Source organism: Salvelinus fontinalis, unplaced genomic scaffold (assembly GCF_029448725.1).
Source record: "Salvelinus fontinalis isolate EN_2023a unplaced genomic scaffold, ASM2944872v1 scaffold_0333, whole genome shotgun sequence".
In the NCBI taxonomy this organism is placed as follows: domain Eukaryota; kingdom Metazoa; phylum Chordata; class Actinopteri; order Salmoniformes; family Salmonidae; genus Salvelinus; species Salvelinus fontinalis.
In genome coordinates this window covers 119,083-141,191 of record NW_026600542.1, presented here as the reverse complement: position 1 = coordinate 141,191, position 22,109 = coordinate 119,083, and the positions used below count along the sequence as shown (strand labels likewise).

At 45.7% G+C, this 22,109-nt stretch overlaps 1 protein-coding gene across 2 annotated transcripts in view; it reads right to left on the bottom strand.

The window, feature by feature from the left end:
* The window catches only part of LOC129845659 (Na(+)/H(+) exchange regulatory cofactor NHE-RF2-like), a 62,362-nt gene that overhangs the window by 3,672 nt on the left and 36,581 nt on the right, over positions 1–22,109 (bottom strand). For both annotated transcript variants that reach the window (XM_055913527.1, XM_055913528.1), the window contains 3 exons: positions 11,260–11,478; positions 775–928; positions 276–394 (listed from right to left, as the gene is read on the bottom strand). In XM_055913527.1, coding sequence (XP_055769502.1) covers positions 276–394; positions 775–928; positions 11,260–11,478 — 492 coding nt within the window. The remainder of the gene's footprint in view (positions 1–275; positions 395–774; positions 929–11,259; positions 11,479–22,109) is intronic.

Sequence of the window (22,109 nt, the reverse complement as noted above, 5' to 3'; positions counted from 1 at the left end):
ATGGCAGGGTTGAGGTTTATTCAATTTCAATTCAGTCAATTCAGGAAGTAAACGGGAATTCCAATTCTTCTAATTTGCTCAATGATTTGGAATTGGTCAAATGTGGGAATGGTAAAATTGGTAGACCTCAGTTTACTTCCTGAATTGAATGAATTGAAATAGAACCCTGATGTGTAATTCTGATAATATCTGTGTTAATGTGATATATGTGTTATACGAAATAACAAGAGGTTGTGTACTGTACGCTCCAATACACACACACACACACGTCTCACCTGCAGGCTGTTGTCTGGACTGCTCAGGTCAGAGTGGTGTGACTGGATGGAGCGGCTGGTGAAGCTTCCGTTGATCTGAGGACTGGGGGAGCCGTTGGATATGGACGGACCGTCATAGTCTGGGAAAGAAGGGACAGAATTACTCTCTATGTACAGATCTAGGATCAGCTTCTCCACCCTTTCCTCCCCCCAATCCTAACCTTAACCATTAGTGGGGGAAATGCAAAACTGATCCACCCTACGGGCAACTTCACCCAACACCCAGAATTACAGGCTCAGATTTTCAGTTATCTGATGCTGGTTTTGATGAACTACCCCGTAACATTTCACTCTAGATTAGGATCATCAACACCATTACTGCCTTCTCAATATGCAACTGTAAAATGTAGATGTACAATTAGACTAGAGACTTGTCCTGAGCTGTACCTTTGGCGTGGTTTATAAGAGTACACTTTAAATAAATATTCTGTTTTCCAGATCAACAAGTGTGTAGGCCTACCTTTGACGTGGCTGGCCAACGGGGTGACGCCCATCTTCTTAAAGTGATGGTCTGTGTCAGGGTCCACCACCAGCAGCCTGGTTTCATCTCCTCCTCTCTTTATGAAGGCCACGACCTCCGCATGACGCATGCCCTCCACGTTCACCCCATTCACCTGAAAGGAGAGAAGGGAGAGAGAGGGGAAGAAAGGGTGTTATGGGTGAGTGATGTCAGATGTCTCCATCTATACTGTTGTCTGTGATTCTGTGATCGGGCCTCGTCACTGTCTCAATGTTTCAATGTCTGAAAGACCTTCAGGGATGTCTGGTTGTGAATATGGATACAGTAGGAAAGAAACAGTGAAAACTCTAGATCCTGCTGCTGGTTCAGACAGGAACAACTAAGTATCCAAAACAAGTTCTAAAAAAGCACACTAGTGATGTTGGTCAGTCGGTCATCTGTCATTACTGGTGAGCAGACTTTACACTGGTTGACTTACAGTTGATTTCTGATACGTCCACATTGGACCAGTGCAGCAGGTCACCAGTCTCAATCCAACAACATTCCAGCATTTTAGAGAACACATTCACAACTGTCCAAAACCATGGTATAGCCTAAACTAAAATACTTATTTATTCAGACAAGGATCAACGGAATATGCGAACCGTTACTTGATCCAAACAGTAGAGGGTGCTATGCACCAAAATGATAATTTTCCACTGGACTCAATGAAGAGAGGACAAAACCTGTGAGGAATCAGACACACATTTTTGCAAGATGGTGCATAGAGAGAGAGAATATTCTGCATTCCTTCCTCAATGACGTACAAGCTGAACAGAATACCTTTACATTCCATACCCCATTACAACAAGGATGGAACGAGCATGTAAGCTAATGGGCTCTAACAGTATAACATCATTTATTTGTTTCCTTTTCAAACACTTTGTTTCTCTCTCTTTGGTCATAGTAAACCCTCTTTTATTGGTTCGGCAACTTGTGAATTCAGCTGGAAAAGAGTGGGGGGGGGGGGGGGGGGGGGGGGAGAGAAAGAGAGGGGGGCGATAGTGTCTGAAAGGTGAGAAGAAGCCCGCACACCTACACCCCAGTCACTAACACATCAGCACGTTTCTGTCAGAGAGTTTCTCCCTGTGACTTTCCACAGACTCCTGTATATTCCATGAACTCTATTCAGCTAGTACTGTAGCTTTGCACGGTGCTGCCTGCCTTAACGTTGGTACACCATCAAATATTGATGCCTAGCTTCTGCTGAACCAATAGTGTGGGTTTCAGGTATCAGTGTCCTGAGGGGGATTTTGTTTTAAAATTCAGTAACGCTGCTACTTATGAAGTGAGGGCAGTAGGAGGTGGTTGTGACACAGACTGGTCTAATACACTGTAACAACATGGCTAGATACCAGACTGGTCTAATACACTGTAACAACACGGCTAGATACCAGACTGGTCTAATACACTGTAACAGCACGGCTAAATACCAGACTGGTCTAATACACTGTAACAACACAGCTAGATACCAGACTGGTCAAATACACTGTAACAACACGGCTAGATACCAGACTGGTCTAATACACTGTAACAGCACGGCTAGATACCAGACTGGTCTAATACACTGTAACAGCACGGCTAGATACCAGACTGGTCTAATACACTGTAACAACATGGCTAGATACCAGACTGGTCTAATACACTGTAACAGCACGGCTAGATACCAGACTGGTCTAATACACTGTAACAGCACGGCTAGATACCAGACTGGTCTAATACACTGTAACAGCACGGCTAGATACCAGACTGGTCTAATACACTGTAACACCACGGCTAGATGCCAGACTGGTCTAATACACTGTAACAACACGGCTAGATACCAGACTGGTCTAATACACTGTAACAGCACGGCTAGATACCAGACTGGTCTAATACACTGTAACAGCACGGCTAGGTACCAGACTGGTCTAATACACTGTAACAGCACGGCTAGATACCAGACTGGTCTAATACACTGTAGCAGCACGGCTAGATACCAGACTGGTCTAATACACTGTAACAACACGGCTAGATACCAGACTGGACTAATACACTGTAACAACACGGCTAGATACCAGACTGGTCTAATACACTGTAACAGCACGGCTAGATACCAGACTGGTCTAATACACTGTAACAGCACGGCTAGATACCAGACTGGTCTAATACACTGTAACAGCACGGCTAGATACCAGACCGGTCTAATACACTGTAACAGCACGGCTAGATACCAGACCGGTCTAATACACTGTAACAGCACGGCTAGATACCAGACTGGTCTAATACACTGTAACAACACGGCTAGATACCAGACTGGTCTAATACACTGTAACAACACGGCTAGATACCAGACTGGTCTAATACACTGTAACAACACGGCTAGATACCAGACTGGTCTAATACACTGTAACAACACGGCTAGATACCAGACTGGTCTAATACACTGTAACAGCACGGCTAGATACCAGACTGGTCTAATACACTGTAACAGCACGGCTAGATACCAGACTGGTCTAATACACTGTAACAGCACGGCTAGATACCAGACTGGTCTAATACACTGTAACAGCACGGCTAGATACCAGACTGGTCTAATACACTGTAACAGCACGGCTAGATACCAGACTGGTCTAATACACTGTAACAGCACGGCTAGATACCAGACTGGTCTAATACACTGTAACAGCCCGGCTAGATACCAGACTGGTCTAATACACTGTAACAGCACGGCTAGGTACCAGACTGGTCTAATACACTGTAACAGCACGGCTAGATACCAGACTGGTCTAATACACTGTAACAGCACGGCTAGATACCAGACTGGTCTAATACACTGTAACAGCACGGCTAGATACCAGACTGCACTAATACACTGTAACAACACGGCTAGATACCAGACTGGTCTAATACACTGTAACAGCACGGCTAGATACCAGACTGGTCTAATACACTGTAACAACACGGCTAGATACCAGACTGGTCTAATACACTGTAACAGCACGGCTAGATACCAGACTGGTCTAATACACTGTAACAGCACGGCTAGATACCAGACTGGTCTAATACACTGTAACAACACGGCTAGATACCAGACTGGTCTAATACACTGTAACAACACGGCTAGATACCAGACTGGTCTAATACACTGTAACAGCACCGCTAGATACCAGACTGGTCTAATACACTGAAACAGCACGGCTAGATACCAGACTGGTCTAATACACTGTAAAAACACGGCTAGATACCAGACTGGTCTAATACACTGTAATAACACGGCTAGATGCCAGACTGGTCTAATACACTGTAACAACACGGCTAGGTGCCAGACTGGTCTAATACACTGTAACAACATGGCTAGATACCAGACTGGTCTAATACACTGTAACAACACGGCTAGATACCAGACTGGTCTAATACACTGTAATAACACGGCTAGATGCCAGACTGGTCTAATACACTGTAACAGCACGGCTAGATGCCAGACTGGTCTAATACACTGTAACAGCACGGCTAGATACCAGACTGGTCTAATACACTGTAACAGCACGGCTAGATACCAGACTGGTCTAATACACTGTAACAGCACGGCTAGATACCAGACTGGTCTAATACACTGTAACAGCACAGCTAGATACCAGACTGGTCTAATACACTGTAACAGCCCGGCTAGATACCAGACTGGTCTAATACACTGTAACAGCACGGCTAGGTACCAGACTGGTCTAATACACTGTAACAGCACGGCTAGATACCAGACTGGTCTAATACACTGTAACAGCACGGCTAGATACCAGACTGGTCTAATACACTGTAACAGCACGGCTAGATACCAGACTGCACTAATACACTGTAACAACACGGCTAGATACCAGACTGGTCTAATACACTGTAACAGCACGGCTAGATACCAGACTGGTCTAATACACTGTAACAACACGGCTAGATACCAGACTGGTCTAATACACTGTAACAGCACGGCTAGATACCAGACTGGTCTAATACACTGTAACAGCACGGCTAGATACCAGACTGGTCTAATACACTGTAACAACACGGCTAGATACCAGACTGGTCTAATACACTGTAACAACACGGCTAGATACCAGACTGGTCTAATACACTGTAACAGCACGGCTAGATACCAGACTGGTCTAATACACTGTAACAGCACGGCTAGATACCAGACTGGTCTAATACACTGTAACAACACGGCTAGATACCAGACTGGTCTAATACACTGTAATAACACGGCTAGATGCCAGACTGGTCTAATACACTGTAACAACACGGCTAGGTGCCAGACTGGTCTAATACACTGTAACAACATGGCTAGATACCAGACTGGTCTAATACACTGTAACAACACGGCTAGATACCAGACTGGTCTAATACACTGTAATAACACGGCTAGATGCCAGACTGGTCTAATACACTGTAACAGCACGGCTAGATACCAGACTGGTCTAATACACTGTAACAGCACGGCTAGATACCAGACTGGTCTAATACACTGTAACAGCACGGCTAGATACCAGACTGGTCTAATACACTGTAACAGCACGGCTAGATACCAGACTGGTCTAATACACTGTAACAACACGGCTAGATACCCGCCTACTCACTCCTAACTGTTACATAGGAAATGTAAAAGTCCAGTGAGTGCATGTTAAGGCTAGGGAGAGACTAGGAGAAGGAAGGAAAGAGAGACAGAGAAAGGGAGGAAGGAATGTGTAAAGCCAAGAGAAGTTGAGTGTGTGTGTGATAGAGAGAAAAATAGAAAAAAAAGAGCATGAAAGAAAGCGAGAGAGTGAGAGTTAAGCAGTGATAAAGTTACAGTGCAGAAACACATCTCTATCTATTCTTTCTTTCTTTCTCTCGCTCTCTCTCTCCCTCTCTGTCTCTCCATCTCTGTCTGTCTCTCTCTCGCCATTAGAGTAGGTGTCAGAACATAAGGCTCAGTGGAGTCATCACACACTAATTGGTAGAGAATCGTCTCATCATACCAGCCCTAGTGCATGAGGAGGAATAAGCCCACTTTGTATTGGGCTAGGAGAGCAGGTGTTGTGTCATGTTCCATAGCAGCAGCAATCCTTCACAATCCAACAAAACAATCCAGCCCACTCAAGCTAATTAATAGGGCCCTTGTTCATTAGACGACTCCCACACAATACAACAGTCAGTGTAGTGCTAGTGGGCCAAACCTGTTTTTCATTGGAATACAGTGCTGTTTGAATGCTTTACAGAGCAGTCGATTTTCAAGGTACTATCATAATCGTCAGTGTTTGCTTAGGTTGCACACCCTGGAATGTTTCCAATGGTTTACCTGAGTGAGTGTGAGTGTGAGAGAGAGAATATGAGTCTTCACCTTACTAACGAGCTGCTGACAGATGGACCAAGCAGTGCACCGTGCCACACAGTTGCTTGGTCAGAGACATCCTCCATTAGCCACAGAGAATAACACACACATAATCATCCTCTAGTCAACCGCTGAGCCCACACACCTGCCTGGGGTTACCTAGGCCAAACCCCCGGGGCTCTGTCTGCAGTTTCAGCAGGTACAGTGACCTAGCCACTTAGCACTAATCCAGCTAGAACTAACAGACACAGCATCAAAACCAATGACTGAGTGACACAGGGCTTCACTGACTACAGTTTACTGACACTGACTGTATAGGGGAAACTGCATAAGGTAAAAGTAGTCCTTAACCCTTAACCCCAGATCTAGGACCAGATCAGCCTACTCCTGATCCTAACCTAAATGATTATAGGCAGTGATGTAAAGTCACTACATGACCAAAAGTATGTGGTCATCTGCTCATTGAACATCTCATTCCAAAATCATGGGCATTAATATGTAGTTGGTTCTTCCTTTGCTGCTATAACAGCCTCCACTCTTCTGGAAAGGCTTTCCACTAGATGTTGGAACATTGCTTTGGGGACTTGCTTCCATTCAGCCACAAGAGTGTTAGTGAGGTAAGGCACTGATGTTGGGCGATTAGGCCTGGCTCGCAGTCGGCACTCCAATTCATCCCAAAGGTGTTCGATGGGGTTGAGGTCAGGGTTCTGTACAGGCCAGTCAAGTTCTTCCACACTGATCTTGACAAACCATTTCTGTATGGACCTCGCTTTGTGCACTGGGGCATTGCCATGCTGAAACAGGAAAGGGCCTTCCCCAAACTGTTGCCACAAAGTTGGGAGCCCAGAATCGTTTAGAATAAGAGGCCTAGCCCGAACCATGAAAAACAGCCCCAGACCATTATTCCCCCTCCACCAAACGTTACAGTTGGCACTATGCATTGGGGCAGGTAGTGTATTCCTGTCATCTGCCAAACCCAGATTCGTCCATCAGACTGCCAGGTGGTGAAATGTGATTCATCACTCCAGAGAACGCGTTTCCACTGCTCCAGAGTCCAATGGTGGCGAGCTTTACACCATTCCAGCTGACGCTTGGCATTGCGCATGGTGATCTTAGGCTTGTGTGCGGCTGCTCGGCCATGGAAACTAATTTTTATGAAGCTCCCGACGAACAGTTCTTGTGTTGATGTTGCTTCCAGAGGCAGTTTGGAACTCAGTAGTGAGTGTTGCAACCAATGATAAATGATTTTTACGCACCACACAGGTAAGCTCACAGAACGGGACCGCCGAGTGCTGATGTGGCCTACCACTTCGTGGCTGAGCTGTTGTTGCTCCTAGACATTTCCACTTCATAATAACAGCCCCTACAGTTGACCGGGGCAGCTCTAGAAAGGCAGAAATTTGACGAACTGACTTGTTGGAAAGGTGGCATCCTATGATGCTGCCACGTTGAAGGTCACTGAGCTCTCCAATAAGGCCATTCTACTGCCAATGTTTCTCTAGGGAGATTGCATGGCTGTGTGCTCGATTTTATACACCTGTCAGCAACGGGTGTGGCTTAAATAGCCAAATCCAATCATTTGAAGAGGTGTCCACATACTTTTGAATATATAGTGTACTTAAGTAAAAATACTTTAAAGTACTACTTAATTTTCCTCCACTGTATGCCTAAAGAAAATGATTTACTTTTTACTGAAAACATTTTCTCTGACACCCAAAAGTAGTCATTACATTTTGAATGCTTAGCAGGTCAGGAAAATGGTCCAAATCACACACTTATCAAGAGAACATCCCTGGTCATCCCTACTGCCTCTGATCTGGCGGACTCACTAAACACACATTCTTCGTTTGTAAATGATGCCTGAGTGTTGGAGTGTGCCCCTGGTTATCCGTACATTTAAAAACAAGAAACTCGTGCCATCTGGTTTGCTTAATATAAGGAATGTGAAATGATTTATACTTTTACTTTTGATACTTAAGTATATTTAAAACCAAATCGTTTTTTACTTTAACTCAAGTATTTTACTGGGTGACTTTCACTTTTACATATTTTCTATCAAGGTATCTTTAATTTTACTCAAGTATGACAATTGGGTACTTTTTCCACCACTGATTATAGGGACGCTGAATCAGTGGGTAGGGAGTAACTTCACTTAGCGCTAATCTAGCTAACACAGACAGGGTTTCAATGACTATAGACGAACCACTGAGCTGAAACTGGACACCCAGACTGTGTTCATTAGAAATCCCTTTCACTCGGTCCTGTCAAAACACAGCTGATACTGTTGAGCCCCATTCATACAGGAAGGGAGAAGGCCAAGGCTCTTAACTGTGTTGTGTTCAGAAGAGGACACCAATACAGGTTCTTGATCTACAAATACCTTTTTGAATATGATGTGGTGGAATGTCACAGATGGTTGCTGAATGCTGCTTTGCAGACATATTGTGGAAGGTAATGCATAGACGTAGAATGAGATTCTATTGTTATGAATTGAAGAGCACAGTAGAGACAGACAGTACTGTATTGTCTCAGGTATTTGGGCTCTCTGAGTGCTTACAGCATCTAAGCAGTGGGGAGGGGAGTCCGTGGAATGTCCTACAGTACTGCATTGAACTATACCCTGTATTAACCCAATGGAGTCCATTGTATTTACTGTCCTGTGTAGTCATCTGTCTCTGTCTCTCTCTCCCTGGGCGTGTGTGTATTCAGGTTCAGGGCAGGGCATCTCTGTCTCTCTCCCTGGGCGTGTGTATTCAGGTTCAGGGCAGGGTATCTCTGTCAATTACATTTCAATTAAAGGGGCTTTATTGGGAACTGGACCTTTTTTGGAACACCATTATTTTTTGTCTTACAGAGATTTACTGTCAGGGCCCTGGTCTCACAGAATCTGTGCAGAAGATCTAGGTCTCTCTGTCTCTCTCTCTGGATGTGTGTCTTCAGGTTCAGGGCAGGGACTCTTTAGTCTCTATATAAACATGATAAAACCTATTTATGGACTTTAGAGCATATGGACAGGGAGTGACCTGGCCTGTTATTGTCATCTAACAGACACAGGAAGCTAGCTCCCATAGCTACAGTTCTCACTCACTGTCTCCTGTTGCTGGACAGACAGAGGGACATCAAAGCATTGAAAGCAACTCCTCCCTCTAGTGCCAGTGTGTGTGCAGCCGTCCGTGTTATTCATACTGTATGGGCAGGACTGGAATGGTATAGCCGTCCGTGTTATTCATACTGTATGGGCAGGACTGGAATGGTATAGCCGTGTGTGTTATTCATACTATATGGGCAGGACTGGAATGGTATAGCCGTCCGTGTTATTCATACTGTATGGGCAGGACTGGAATGGTATAGCCGTCCGTGTTATTCATACTGTATGGGCAGGACTGGAATGGTATAGCCGTGTGTGTTATTCATACTGTATGGGCAGGACTGGAATGGTATAGCCGTCCGTGTTATTCCTACTGTATGGGCAGGACTGGAATGGTATAGCCGTGTGTGTTATTCATACTATATGGGCAGGACTGGAATGGTATAGCCGTCCGTGTTATTCATACTGTATGGGCAGGACTGGAATGGTATAGCCGTCCGTGTTATTCATACTGTACGGGCAGGACTGGAATGGTATAGCCGTCCGTGTTATTCATACTGTATGGGCAGGACTGGAATGGTATAGCCGTCCGTGTTATTCATACTGTATGGGCAGGACTGGAATGGTATAGCCGTCCGTGTTATTCATACTGTATGGGCAGGACTGGAATGGTATAGCCGTGCGTGTGTGTGTATCTCTCTTTGACCCTGTTGGGGTCTACTGTATCCAACTGCTCTGTCTGCCAAATTATACTTTGTTTTCACTGTTTCCAGCCTTGTGTTTTCACCACAACGCTGTGGTAATGTCATGGTAATGCTACGAGCCAGGTTAGGTTCAGTTAAACTAAGCTAGATTCCGTTTGGCTCTGTGTGACTTTCATTTGACCCTGTGTTTTTGATGCAGTGTATTTTACGTCCTGTCTGACTCTGTACTTGGCCCTGTCTGACCCTGTTTTGGCCCTGTGTGGCCTTGTTAGGCCCTGATGTACTGCTCTGGGGTCACGGCTCATGGGAATGTGTCTGGGGGTCTGATTGAGAGGGTGTATGGTGAGCAGGATCAGTATGTTCCACACGTCTGCTTTTCCCCTGTCTGTCTCCTTCTATCTCTGACCCTCTGCTATCCCTCCATCCCTTCTTTCTCCCACACATTCAGGCCTCATATGTTTCTCTCCCGTCTGTATCCTGCTTTCAGACTGATGAACAACCTCTCCCCACTATCAGCCTGTCCTCCTTAATCTCAACTCAAACATGTGAGAGATGAGGCCGGGGTCCGGGCCGTGTTATAGCAGTGGTATCGTTAGAGGGGTTAAACTAGGCACATGTGGACCTGCACACGCATGACGGATGAGCATTGAGACTGCTGCCACACAACGTCACCCCTGTGTACACGCACACTGATAAGCACAAACCCAAACATTCACAAGCAAGCACACATACATTTGCATTAACATAGGGGAGTAAAAGGCCTCTTGGGGTCTCACTCTGTATCCCTTATCTCAGACACATGTTCAATCACCCCACTCCCTCTCTCTCTCGGACATGTTCTATAAACCCCCTTAATTAGGGTGTTCCAACCCCATTTCTCAAAGCCCACCTCATTAGGGTCTCATTAGGACCATTGTAAACTAGCTGATTGGAGTCTGTCTCCTTCTCTCTCACCACTTGTCTAAAGTTTACAAACCAAGCCTCTACTGGTCCATAGTTCCCTGATTATTAAGACATCAGACTCCCTCCTCCCTCTCACACCAATCCCCTGCACCTCTAACCTCCTCTTGGACTAGCTCTTCTTCCCGGTCTCCTCCTCATAAACCTGTCCTCCTCACCTTCATGAAAAATAAACCCCTTCATGGAGCTCCACAGTCCCTCACCCGTCTTCTTCAGTCTCTAACCACTTGCCCTCTTTCGACACCCATCCTCCCCTCCTCCACCCATCTCCCCTCCTCCACCCATCCTCCCCTCCTCCCCTCCTCCACCCATCCCCCTCTCCTCTCCCCTCCTCCACCCATCCTCTCTCTCCTCACCTCTATGAGTCTGTCCTGTGGTCTGAGCCCGGCGTGGTCAGCTGGAGACCCAGGGTCCAGGGAGCGGATGTACTGGCCCGGCCGGGACTTCTCACTGTGCAGGTTGAAGCCGTAGCCAGTCTCGGCCCGCACCAGGTGGCACAGCCTGGGAAACAGCTCCGATGGGTCCACTGGTGGCCGCGCCACATCGGCATGGGCATTAACATGGGCCAGAGCCTCCTGTAGTGAACAGAGAGAAAGATACACAATATCATCTACAGTCTAGTCATATACACTACTGAGTACTCAAAGAAGTATTGTCAAATTTAAGTGCAGAAAGAAGAAGTTTGGATCCCTCCAATAGTCTTGCTTGTTTGTGTTCTCTACCAAACAAACACAGGGAAATGAAATGTGCCTTCTGCTTGATCCCAACCCCTACCTATCTACTGTATATCCCGTTCAACTTGAGTCAGAGAAGCAGAACAGATTGAAGACACGACCCCTACCTATCTACTGTATATCCTGTTCAACTTGAGTCAGAGAAGCAGAACAGATTGAAGACACGACCCCTACCTATCTACTGTATATCCTGTTCAACTTTTATTTATATTTATTTATTTTACCGTTATTTTACCAGGTAAGTTGACTGAGAACACGTTCTCATTTGCAGCAACGACCTGGGGAATAGTTACAGGGGAGAGGAGGGGGATGAATGAGCCAATTGTAAACTGGGGATTATTAGGTGACCATGATGGTTTGAGGGCCAGATTGGGAATTTAGCTACTCTTACGATAAGTGCCATGGGATCTTTAATGACCTCAGAGAGTCAGGACACCCGTTTAACGTCCCATCCGAAAGACGGCACCCTACACAGGGCAGTGTCCCCAATCACTGCCCTGGGGCATTGGGATATTTTATTAGACCAGAGGAAAGAGTGCCTCCTACTGGCCCTCCAATACCACTTCCAGCAGCATCTGGTCTCCCATCCAGGGACTGACCAGGACCAACCCTGCTTAGCTTCAGAAGCAAGCCAGCAGTGGTATGCAGGGTGGTATGCTGCTGGTACTTGAGTCAGAGAAGCAGAACAGATTGAAGATACGACCCCTACCTATCTACTGTATATCCCGTTCAACTTAAGTCAGAGAAGCAGAACAGATTGAAGATACGACCCCTACCTATCTACTGTATATCCCGTTCAACTTGAGTCAGAGAAGCAGAACAGATTGAAGATACGACCCCTACCTATCTACTGTATATCCTGTTCAACTTGAGTCAGAGAAGCAGAACAGATTGAAGATACGACCCCTACCTATGTACTGTATATCCTGTTCAACTTGAGTCAGAAGCAGAACAGATTGAAGATACGACCCCTACCTATCTACTGTATATCCTGTTCAACTTGAGTCAGAGAAGCAGAACAGATTGAAGATACCTACACGTATTATGTACAACACCAGCACATGTACTAAGGCCATATGAGCAGAGAGAGAAATCCTCCACGACAGATCATCCTGATGTTATTACAGTAAGATGACTGTCAAAGAAATAAAACAGGAATGTTCATATGTAGGCCTGCATCTCCTTAACACTGCTAGCCTATCAGTGGAAAAAACATTCAGCAGGTTCTCTATACTGAGTCTATAGTTGTCATGTAAATGATTTGGACTTTAAGTATAGAAAGACAATCTCCAACTCAAAGACCTTCACCTTGTATAAGACTAACTCATCCCAACACCACATCATAACACTCACCTCAACCTCAACCACACATAACAACTGATTATCAGGAAAGTGATATGCAATCTTAGATAAAAGGGTCTCAAACAGGTTCTTTGGCTGTACCCATAGGAGACTGTTTGGTTCCAGGAAAAGCCTTTTTGGTTCCAGGTAGAGCCCTTTTGTGTTTAATGTAGAACCCTTGGTGGAAAGGGTTCTACATGAAACCCAAAAGGGTTCTACCTGGAATTAAAACGGTTCTACCTGGAACCAAAAAAGGTTATCCTATGGAAACAGCTGAATAACCCTTTTAGGTTCTAGATAGAAAAAAAGATGCTAAGACTGTAGACTACACTGTACATGGGAATCAAAGTAAATGTTGTGTTGAGTATCTGTGTAAAAGGTCACAATGAGCATCTAGGTTCATTCACTAACAATACGTGTCACTGGTGTCAGAGTAATTGTTATTAATGATCCATCATGATCCAAGATGGCGTAGCAGTCAGATGTCCTTTGTCCTCGTCTTGTCGTGTCCTGTGTATATATATTTTTATATCCTTTTCTTCGCATATCTTTTAATTTATTTTTTTCTAAAACTCAACTTCAAAACACTCTCCTGCAACCCGCCTCACCCAATGTGGTGCGGATCTGTTTTTTTCTCTAAAGTATTATTCACCTCGAATCTGGAATCCCCCAACAGAAGCTAGCCAGCTCACTAGCTACTAGCTAGCAATCAGCTAATTACTGCTAGCGGACATCAGCTAACCTTAGCTCGGAAAGCTCTCGCCAGTTTGTACAACGTGTCTCAAACCAGAGCATACCGGACCTATTTTCCCCACATATCCCCGGATTCCTACCGCAGACTCTGAACATTTTCATCTGGTTCTTCGCAACTAGCTAACCGTAATCCCGGGTGACTACTCCTGGCTAGCGTTTCCATCCCGGAGCAAGCACCAATTAGCTTGAAGCTAGCCTGGCTAGGGCTCCTGGGCTACCACCGAAGCCCACTCCTGGGTTACAACATCCGGACCCCTTCTACTGCCGGTACGGGGCACGGAACCCCACCGATCCTCTACGACTGGAATACTGACATAATCTGCCCGAGGATTCCAACAGGCCCCTCAGGCGTGACGTCCGCTGAAGGCCCATTCTGCTAACCCCGGCCTTCTAGCTACCTGGAGCAACTTGGAATCCTAATAATCCACGACTGGTTTATCAACGTCACCGCACGAAGAGCAGAATTACTCACCAATTTACCAGCATCGGACTGTCTCTCGACAACAACGCCGGATTCCTGCCGTAGTCCCTGGGCCACTGCTTCTGATCCTCACAGCTAGCTTGCAGCTAGCGCAGCTAGCGCCACTGCCACGAAGCTAACACCAGTTAGCAAACACAATTCTACAATTCACAACCTCTCTTTCGCCATCGCCATCCGGCTTGGATTCTCTGTCGACACGACCACGTCTGGTCTGCAGACGAATACCCCATCCGCTGTGCCCTCAACCGGCCTCCGTCTGAGCAGACCCCCTCCGTCTGAGCAGACCACCCCCTGGGCTACTAACTTTAAAACGCCGCATGCTAGCTTAGTGGAGGCCTCTCTGCTCCATCTACGGCTGCCCCCTGGACACTATGATCACTTGGCTACATAGCTGATGCCTGCTTGACTGTCCATTAATTCACGGTACTCCATTCTGTTTATTTGTGTTTTATCTGCCGGCTCTGTGCTTTAACTCAGGATCTGTGTGTAGTTAATCCGACCCTCTCTGCCTAGTCGTAGCCATTTTTACCTGCTGTTGCTGTGTTAGCTGACTAGCTGCTGTTATCTCACCTGTTGTTTTAGCTAGCTCTCCCAATCAAGACCTGCAATCACTTTATGCCTTATTGTATGTCTCTCTCAAATATCAATATGCCTTGCATACTGTTGTTCAGGCTAGTTATCATTGTTTTGGTTTGCAATGGACCCCGTAGTTCCACTCTCCGTACCTCTGATACCTCCTTTGTCCCACCCCCCACACATGCGGTGACCTCACCCATTGAGACCAGCATGTCCAGAGATACAACCTCTCTTATCATCACCCAGTGCCTGGGCTTGCCTCCGCTGTACCCGTGCCCCACCATACCCTGGTCTGCACATTATGCCCAGAATCTATTCTACCACGCCCATAAATCTGCTCCTTTTATTCCTTGTCCCCAACGCTCTAGGCAACCAGTTTTGATAGCCTTTAGCCGCACCCTCATCCTACTACTCCTCTGTTCCTCGGGTGATGTGGAGGTAAACCCAGGCCCTGCATGTCCCCAGTCACCCTCATTTGTTGACTTCTGTGATCGAAAAAGCCTTGGCCTCATGCATGTCAACATCAGAAGCCTCCTCCCTAAGTTTGCCTTACTCACCGCTTTAGCACACTCTGCCAACCCTGATGTCCTTGCCGTGTCCGAATCCTGGCTTAGGAAGGCCACCAAAAATTCTGAGATTTCCATACCCAACTATAACACTTTCCGTCAAGATAGAACTGCCAAAGGGGGAGGAGTTGCAATCTACTGCAGAGATAGCCTGCAAAGTTCTGTCATACTTTCCAGGTCTATGCCCAAACAGTTCGAACTTCTAATTTAAAAAATTAATCTCTCCAGAAATAAGTCTCTCACTGTTGCCGCCTGCTACCGACCCCCCTCAGCTCCCAGCTGTGCCCTGGACACCATCTGTGAATTGATCGCTCCCCATCTAGCTTCAGAGTTTGTTCTGTTAGGTGACCTAAACTGGGATATGCTTAACACCCCGGCAGTCCTACAATCTAAGCTTGATGCCCTCAATCTCACACAAATCATCAAGGAACCCACCAGGTACAACCCTAAATCCGTAAACATGGGCACCCTAATAGACATTATCCTGACCAACTTGCCCTCCAAATACACCTCTGCTGTCTTCAATCAAGATCTCAGCGATCACTGCCTCATTGCCTGTATCCGCCACGGGTCCGCGGTCAAACGACCACCCCTCATCACTGTCAAACGCTCCCTAAAACACTTCTGCAAGCAGGCCTTTCTAATCGACCTGGCCCGGGTACCTTGGAAGGATATTGACCTCATCCCGTCAGTTGAGGATGCCTGGTAATTCTTTAAAAGTTACTTCCTCACCATATTAGACAAGCATGCTCTGTTCAAAAAATGCAGAACCAAGAACAGATATAGCCCTTGGTTCACTCCAGACCTGACTGCCCTCGACCAGCACAAAAACATCCTGTGGCGAACTGCAATAGCATCGAAGAGCCCCCGCGATATGCAACTGTTCAGGGAAGTCAGGAACCAATACACGCAGTCAGTCAGGAAAGCAAAGGCCAGCTTTTTCAAGCAGAAATTTGCATCCTGTAGCTCTAACTCCAAAAAGTTCTGGGATACTGTAAAGTCCATGGAAAACAAGAGCACCTCCTCCCAGCTGCCCACTGCACTGAGGCTAGGTAACACGGTCACCACTGATAAGTCCATGATAATCGAAAACTTCAACAAACATTTCTCAATGGCTGGCCATGCCTTCCTCCTGGCGACTCCAACCTTGGCCAACAGCCCCCCCCCCCCCCCCCCCGCTGCTACTCGCCCAAGCCTCCCCAGCTTCTCCTTTACCCATATCCAGATAGCAGATGTTCTGAAAGAGCTGGAAAACCTGGACCCATACAAATCAGCTGGGCTTGACAATCTGGACCCCCTATTTCTGAAACTGTCCGCCGCCATTGTCGCACCCCCTATTACCAGCCTGTTCAACCTCTCCTTCGTATCATCTGAGATCCCCAAGGATTGGGAAGCTGCCGCGGTCATCCCCCTCTTCAAAGGGGGAGACACCCTGGACCCAAACTGTTACAGACCTATATCCATCCTGCCCTGCCTATCTAAGGTCTTCGAAAGCCAAGTCAACAAACAGATCACTGACCATCTCGAATCCCACCGTACCTTCTCCGCTGTGCAATCCGGTTTCCGAGCCGGTCACGGGTGCACCTCAGCCACGTTCAAGGTACTAAACGATGTCATAACCGCCATCGATAAAAGACATTACTGTGCAGCCGTCTTCATCGACCTGGCCAAGGCTTTCGACTCTGTCAATCACCATATTCTTATCGGCAGACTCAGTAGCCTCGGTTTTTCTAATGACTGCCTTGCCTGGTTCACCAACTACTTTGCAGACAGAGTTCAGTGTGTCAAATCGGAGGGCATGTTGTCCGGTCCTCTGGCAGTCTCTATGGGGGTACCACAGGGTTCAATTCTCGGGCCGACTCTTTTCTCTGTATACATCAATGATGTTGCTCTTGCTGCGGGCGATTCCCTGATCCACCTCTACGCAGACGACACCATTCTGTATACTTCCGGCCCTTCCTTGGACACTGTGCTATCTAACCTCCAAACGAGCTTCAATGCCATACAACACTCCTTCCGTGGCCTCCAACTGCTCTTAAACGCTAGTAAAACCAAATGCATGCTTTTCAACCGTTCGCTGCCTGCACCCGCACGCCCGACTAGCATCACCACCCTGGACGGTTCCGACCTAGAATATGTGGACATCTATAAGTACCTAGGTGTCTGGCTAGACTGCAAACTCTCCTTCCAGACTCATATCAAACATCTCCAATCCAAAATCAAATCTAGAGTCGGCTTTCTATTCCGCAACAAAGCCTCCTTCACTCACGCCGCCAAACTTACCCTAGTAAAACTGACTATCCTACCGATCCTCGACTTCGGCGATGTCATCTACAAAATAGCTTCCAATACTCTACTCAGCAAACTGGATGCAGTTTATCACAGTGCCATCCGTTTTGTTACTAAAGCACCTTATACGACCCACCACTGCGACCTGTATGCCCTAGTCGGCTGGCCCTCGCTACATGTTCGTCGTCAGACCCACTGGCTCCAGGTCATCTACAAGGCTATGCTAGGTAAAGTGCCGCCTTATCTCAGTTCACTGGTCACGATGGCTACACCCACCCGTAGCACGCGCTCCAGCAGGTGTATCTCACTGATCATCCCTAAAGCCAAAACCTCATTTGGACGCCTTTCCTTCCAGTTCTCTGCTGCCTGCGACTGGAACGAATTGCAAAAATCTCTGAAGTTGGAGACTTTTATCTCCCTCAACAACTTTAAAAATCTGCTATCCGAGCAGCTAACCGATCGCTGCAGCTGTACATAGTCCATCTGTAAACTACCCACCCAATTTACCTACCTCACCCCCCATACTGCTTTTATTTATTTACTTTTCTGCTCTTTTGTACACCAGTATCTCTTCTTGCACATGATCATCTGATGATTTATCACTCCAGTGTTAATCTGCTAAATTGTAATTATTCGATTTATTGCCTACCTCATGGATTTTGCACACATTGTATATAGATTCTCCTTTTTTCTACCATGTTATTGACTTGTTTATTGTTTACTCCATGTGTAACTCTGTGTTGTTGTCTGTTCACACTGCTATGCTTTATCTTGGCCAGGTCGCAGTTGCAAATGAGAACTTGTTCTCAACTAGCCTACCTGGTTAAATAAAGGTGAAATAAAAAAAATAAAAAAATAAATGACATGGTGTAACCTCACCTCCACTGTTGGGTGATAAGGAGTTGTTAGGGAGTGGTAAAGGGGGTGTAGGGTGTCTGGGCTAACCCCCATATGGGACCTTATCCCTCAAACACCCAATGAAGAACACATACCTGACACACGCTATAAGTGTGTGTGTGTGTGTGTACTATCACACAATATCTGCATTATACATCGCCTGTCATCAGACAATACATCCAGTCCTGCCAAGGTATTTTTAGCAGACAGACACACAGGGTGTGGTGCACTATGTTGGCTCATATGGAGGGAAAACAACAATGGTCAGCCACTCACTGGGCATAGAGGGAGAGAAGGAGGGAGGGATGGAAGGAGTAAGCAGATGTATGGATGTCAATTTTAGAAGTATTACGAGGTAGATATCTAATAGGGGAGGGAAAATCTGTTTTAATACTTACTAAATCTCTTCTGTCTCTGTTTCTCTGTCTCTCTCTGTCTCTCTCACACACACACACCAAAATATAGAACATGGCCCATTTCATGGACAGAATTCCATTAAAATTGCTTAAACCAACAGTGTTCTGGGAAGGAGGCCCTAAGAAAGTCACCCAGGCCTGGTGTGGAGTACAATGGAATGATTCACACTGATTTCATTCAAATTAATTCTTATTGGAGGAGAAGCAGGAAGTGACTGCAAGGCCAGGAGGAAGGGGTGGGGCTTAATACAGAGCGGTCAATTAGCTATTAGCACCCAGGGATCTGTCCTGGATCCACATAGAGAGAGATGGAGGGAGGGAGGGGGAAAGTGAGATTGAGAGAAAGAGAGGAAAGAGGGAGAGAGGTATAGAGATGAAGAGAAAAAGTTAAGGAGAAGAAAGAGAGGTTGTGTGTGTATGAAAGAAGAAACGAGAGAGTGAGAGAGAGAGAGTGAGTGAGTTCTGGAAGGTCTGAGAGTAAGATAAACAGTGTGAACAGCCCTGCTGGTAGACATTAGCGGGGGGAGACGGCCGTCCCTGCCAAGCCAACCTCTGACTGCCTCTAGATGCCCGTCCACACAGCACTAACCACTCCCTGGAGGGTGGCCCATGTCATCGTCCCTCTGTACGTGTGTGTGTCTTCCTCTTTCTATGCCAAAGGCCCCCTCCGCTCTACCTTAGCCAGCACCGTCTGTGATGGCCAATCTAGGCTGAGGTGCAGCGAAACGGGAGACGTCTTATTAAAGAGTGGTGATTGGTTAAGGCTTGGAGGAAAAACAATGCATCAGTTAACAAGAAGGGACTTGGAAGATATGAGAAGCCTTCTTAGGATCTGTCCAAGCCAAGTGGTCATAACAACTCTGACAATACTGTATATCTAAATGGGATTTCTCTATTTCTGCAAGCCAGATGGCAATGATCAAATGTCAGTACACCAACAGTCGTTCATGTGATTGTTTTCTCCTGTTTCTGAAGGGCAAGATAACATATATTAAAGGAAAGGAGGAAAAACGGAGGAGAAGTAAACAAAGGAAAATAATCAATGTTAAGACACGATCATTATGAGACATGTATGTTATGACACGATCATTATGAGACGATGTATGTTATGACACGATCATTATGAGAAGATGTATGTTATGACACGATCATTATGAGACGATGTATGCTTTGACACGATCAATATGAGACGAAGTATGTTATGACACGATCATTATGAGACGAAGTATGTTATGACACGATCATTGAGACAATGTGAGACATGTATGTTATGACACAATCATTATGAGACGAAGTATGTTATGACACGATCATTATGAGACGAAGTATGTTATGACACGATCATTATGAGACAAAGTATGTTATGACACGATCATTATGAGACGATGTATGTCATAACACAATCATTATGAGAAGATGTATTCTTTGACACAATCATTATGAGACGATGTATGTTATGACATGATCATTATGAGACGATGTATGCGCATACCTTACCATTAATTGGGGGTTCCGCTAGCGGAACGTTTCGACAACATCCAGTGAAATTGCAGAGTGCAAAATTCCCCAAAAATTATTTGAAATATTGAACTTTCATACAATCACAAGTGCAATACACCAAATTAAAGCTTAACTTCTTGTTAATCCACCCACCATGTCAGATTTAAAAAAGGCTTTACAGCGAAAGCTAACCATGCGATTATCTGAGGACAGCACCCCATCATTCAAACACATGACAATCATATTTCAACCCGCCAGGCGCGACACAAAACTCAGAAATAACGCTATAATTCATGCCTTACCTTTGAAGATCTTCTTCTGTTGGAACTCAAATGTTCCATAAACATCACAAATGGTCCTTTTGTTCAAACAAAACAGTCCACTTGGCTCTACACCCAGAAAGGAGAGGGCTACTTCGTCTTTTCTCAATGGAAAAACATCAACCAATTTCTAAAGACTTGACATCTAGTGGAAGCCCTAGGAACTGCAACCAAGTGCATCATAAATCTAGATTCACTTAGAAACCAATTGAAAACAGTCACCTAAAAAAAAAGATTCCCAGGATGGTTTGTCCTTGGGGTTTCGCCTGCCAAATAAGTTCTGTTATACTCACAGACATACATTTAACAGTTTTAGAAACTTTAGAGTGTTTTCTATCCAAATCTACCAATTATATGCTGAGTAGCAGGCAGTTTACTTTGGGCACACTTTTCATCCGGACGTGAAAATACCACCCCCTAGCCCGAAGAGGTTTTAAAGAAGTGGTTGTTACATGTGGTGTACTGCACTGAGCTTGGTGTTACAACATCTTTCAGTTATAGTCACTCTCACACCTGTGACGGGTGTGGAGGGACTGGTTAGTTGAGCTGACAGCCAGCAGATATAGAGAATATAAATCACATCACTGCCAAATATGGCCGCCCTCCAGGCTTCACTCCTCCAACTCCACTTGGCAACAGTGTGAGAGTTTTGGAGCCAACTGGGAACAAGAATAAGAGGTATTTCCTATCTAGGTTAATGATGATATCTGGAATTATGGATGCATATAAAGTCAATGTACATGTGGTAGTTTCATTTCCTGCTAGATTAGTTATTTTTCAGGTGGGGTTAGGCAGTTTTCAACCTCCACCCCTATTTGTGAGGGAAAAATGGACTATTCCAACGTCAGTGGCTTTTAGATATTTTGATGAGAAACAGAACAAAATCGAGTTTTTGCTTTTCCCCTTCTGTCGGCAAACAAGCCTATAATCAGGAAATCACTTCAGGGTGAGAACTCCATCCTTGTTTTGGAAAATCGAGTGTTCTGTTTAGGAACTTTGTACAGAATGACATTCTCCACTCCCATTCCAATATGTGTGAGCTACGTTTCTGTTCTGAACACGGCCATTGGAAACTAACAGGCATAAATCCTAATGATTCCTAAAGGAAAATCCAAACAGAATATTTTCCACCTTCATGATATCCATACAACATAGTCAGGCTGAGTGCAGGGCTTTTCCTGGTCAAGTCACATTGTCAGGAAACAGTATGTACTGTAAGTAGGGTCAGGAGTTTTCCTGGTATTAGAATAGAACTAGGCCCTGGTATTAGAATAGAACTAGGCCCTGGTATTAGGATAGAACTAGGTCCTGGTATTAGGATAGAACTAGGTCC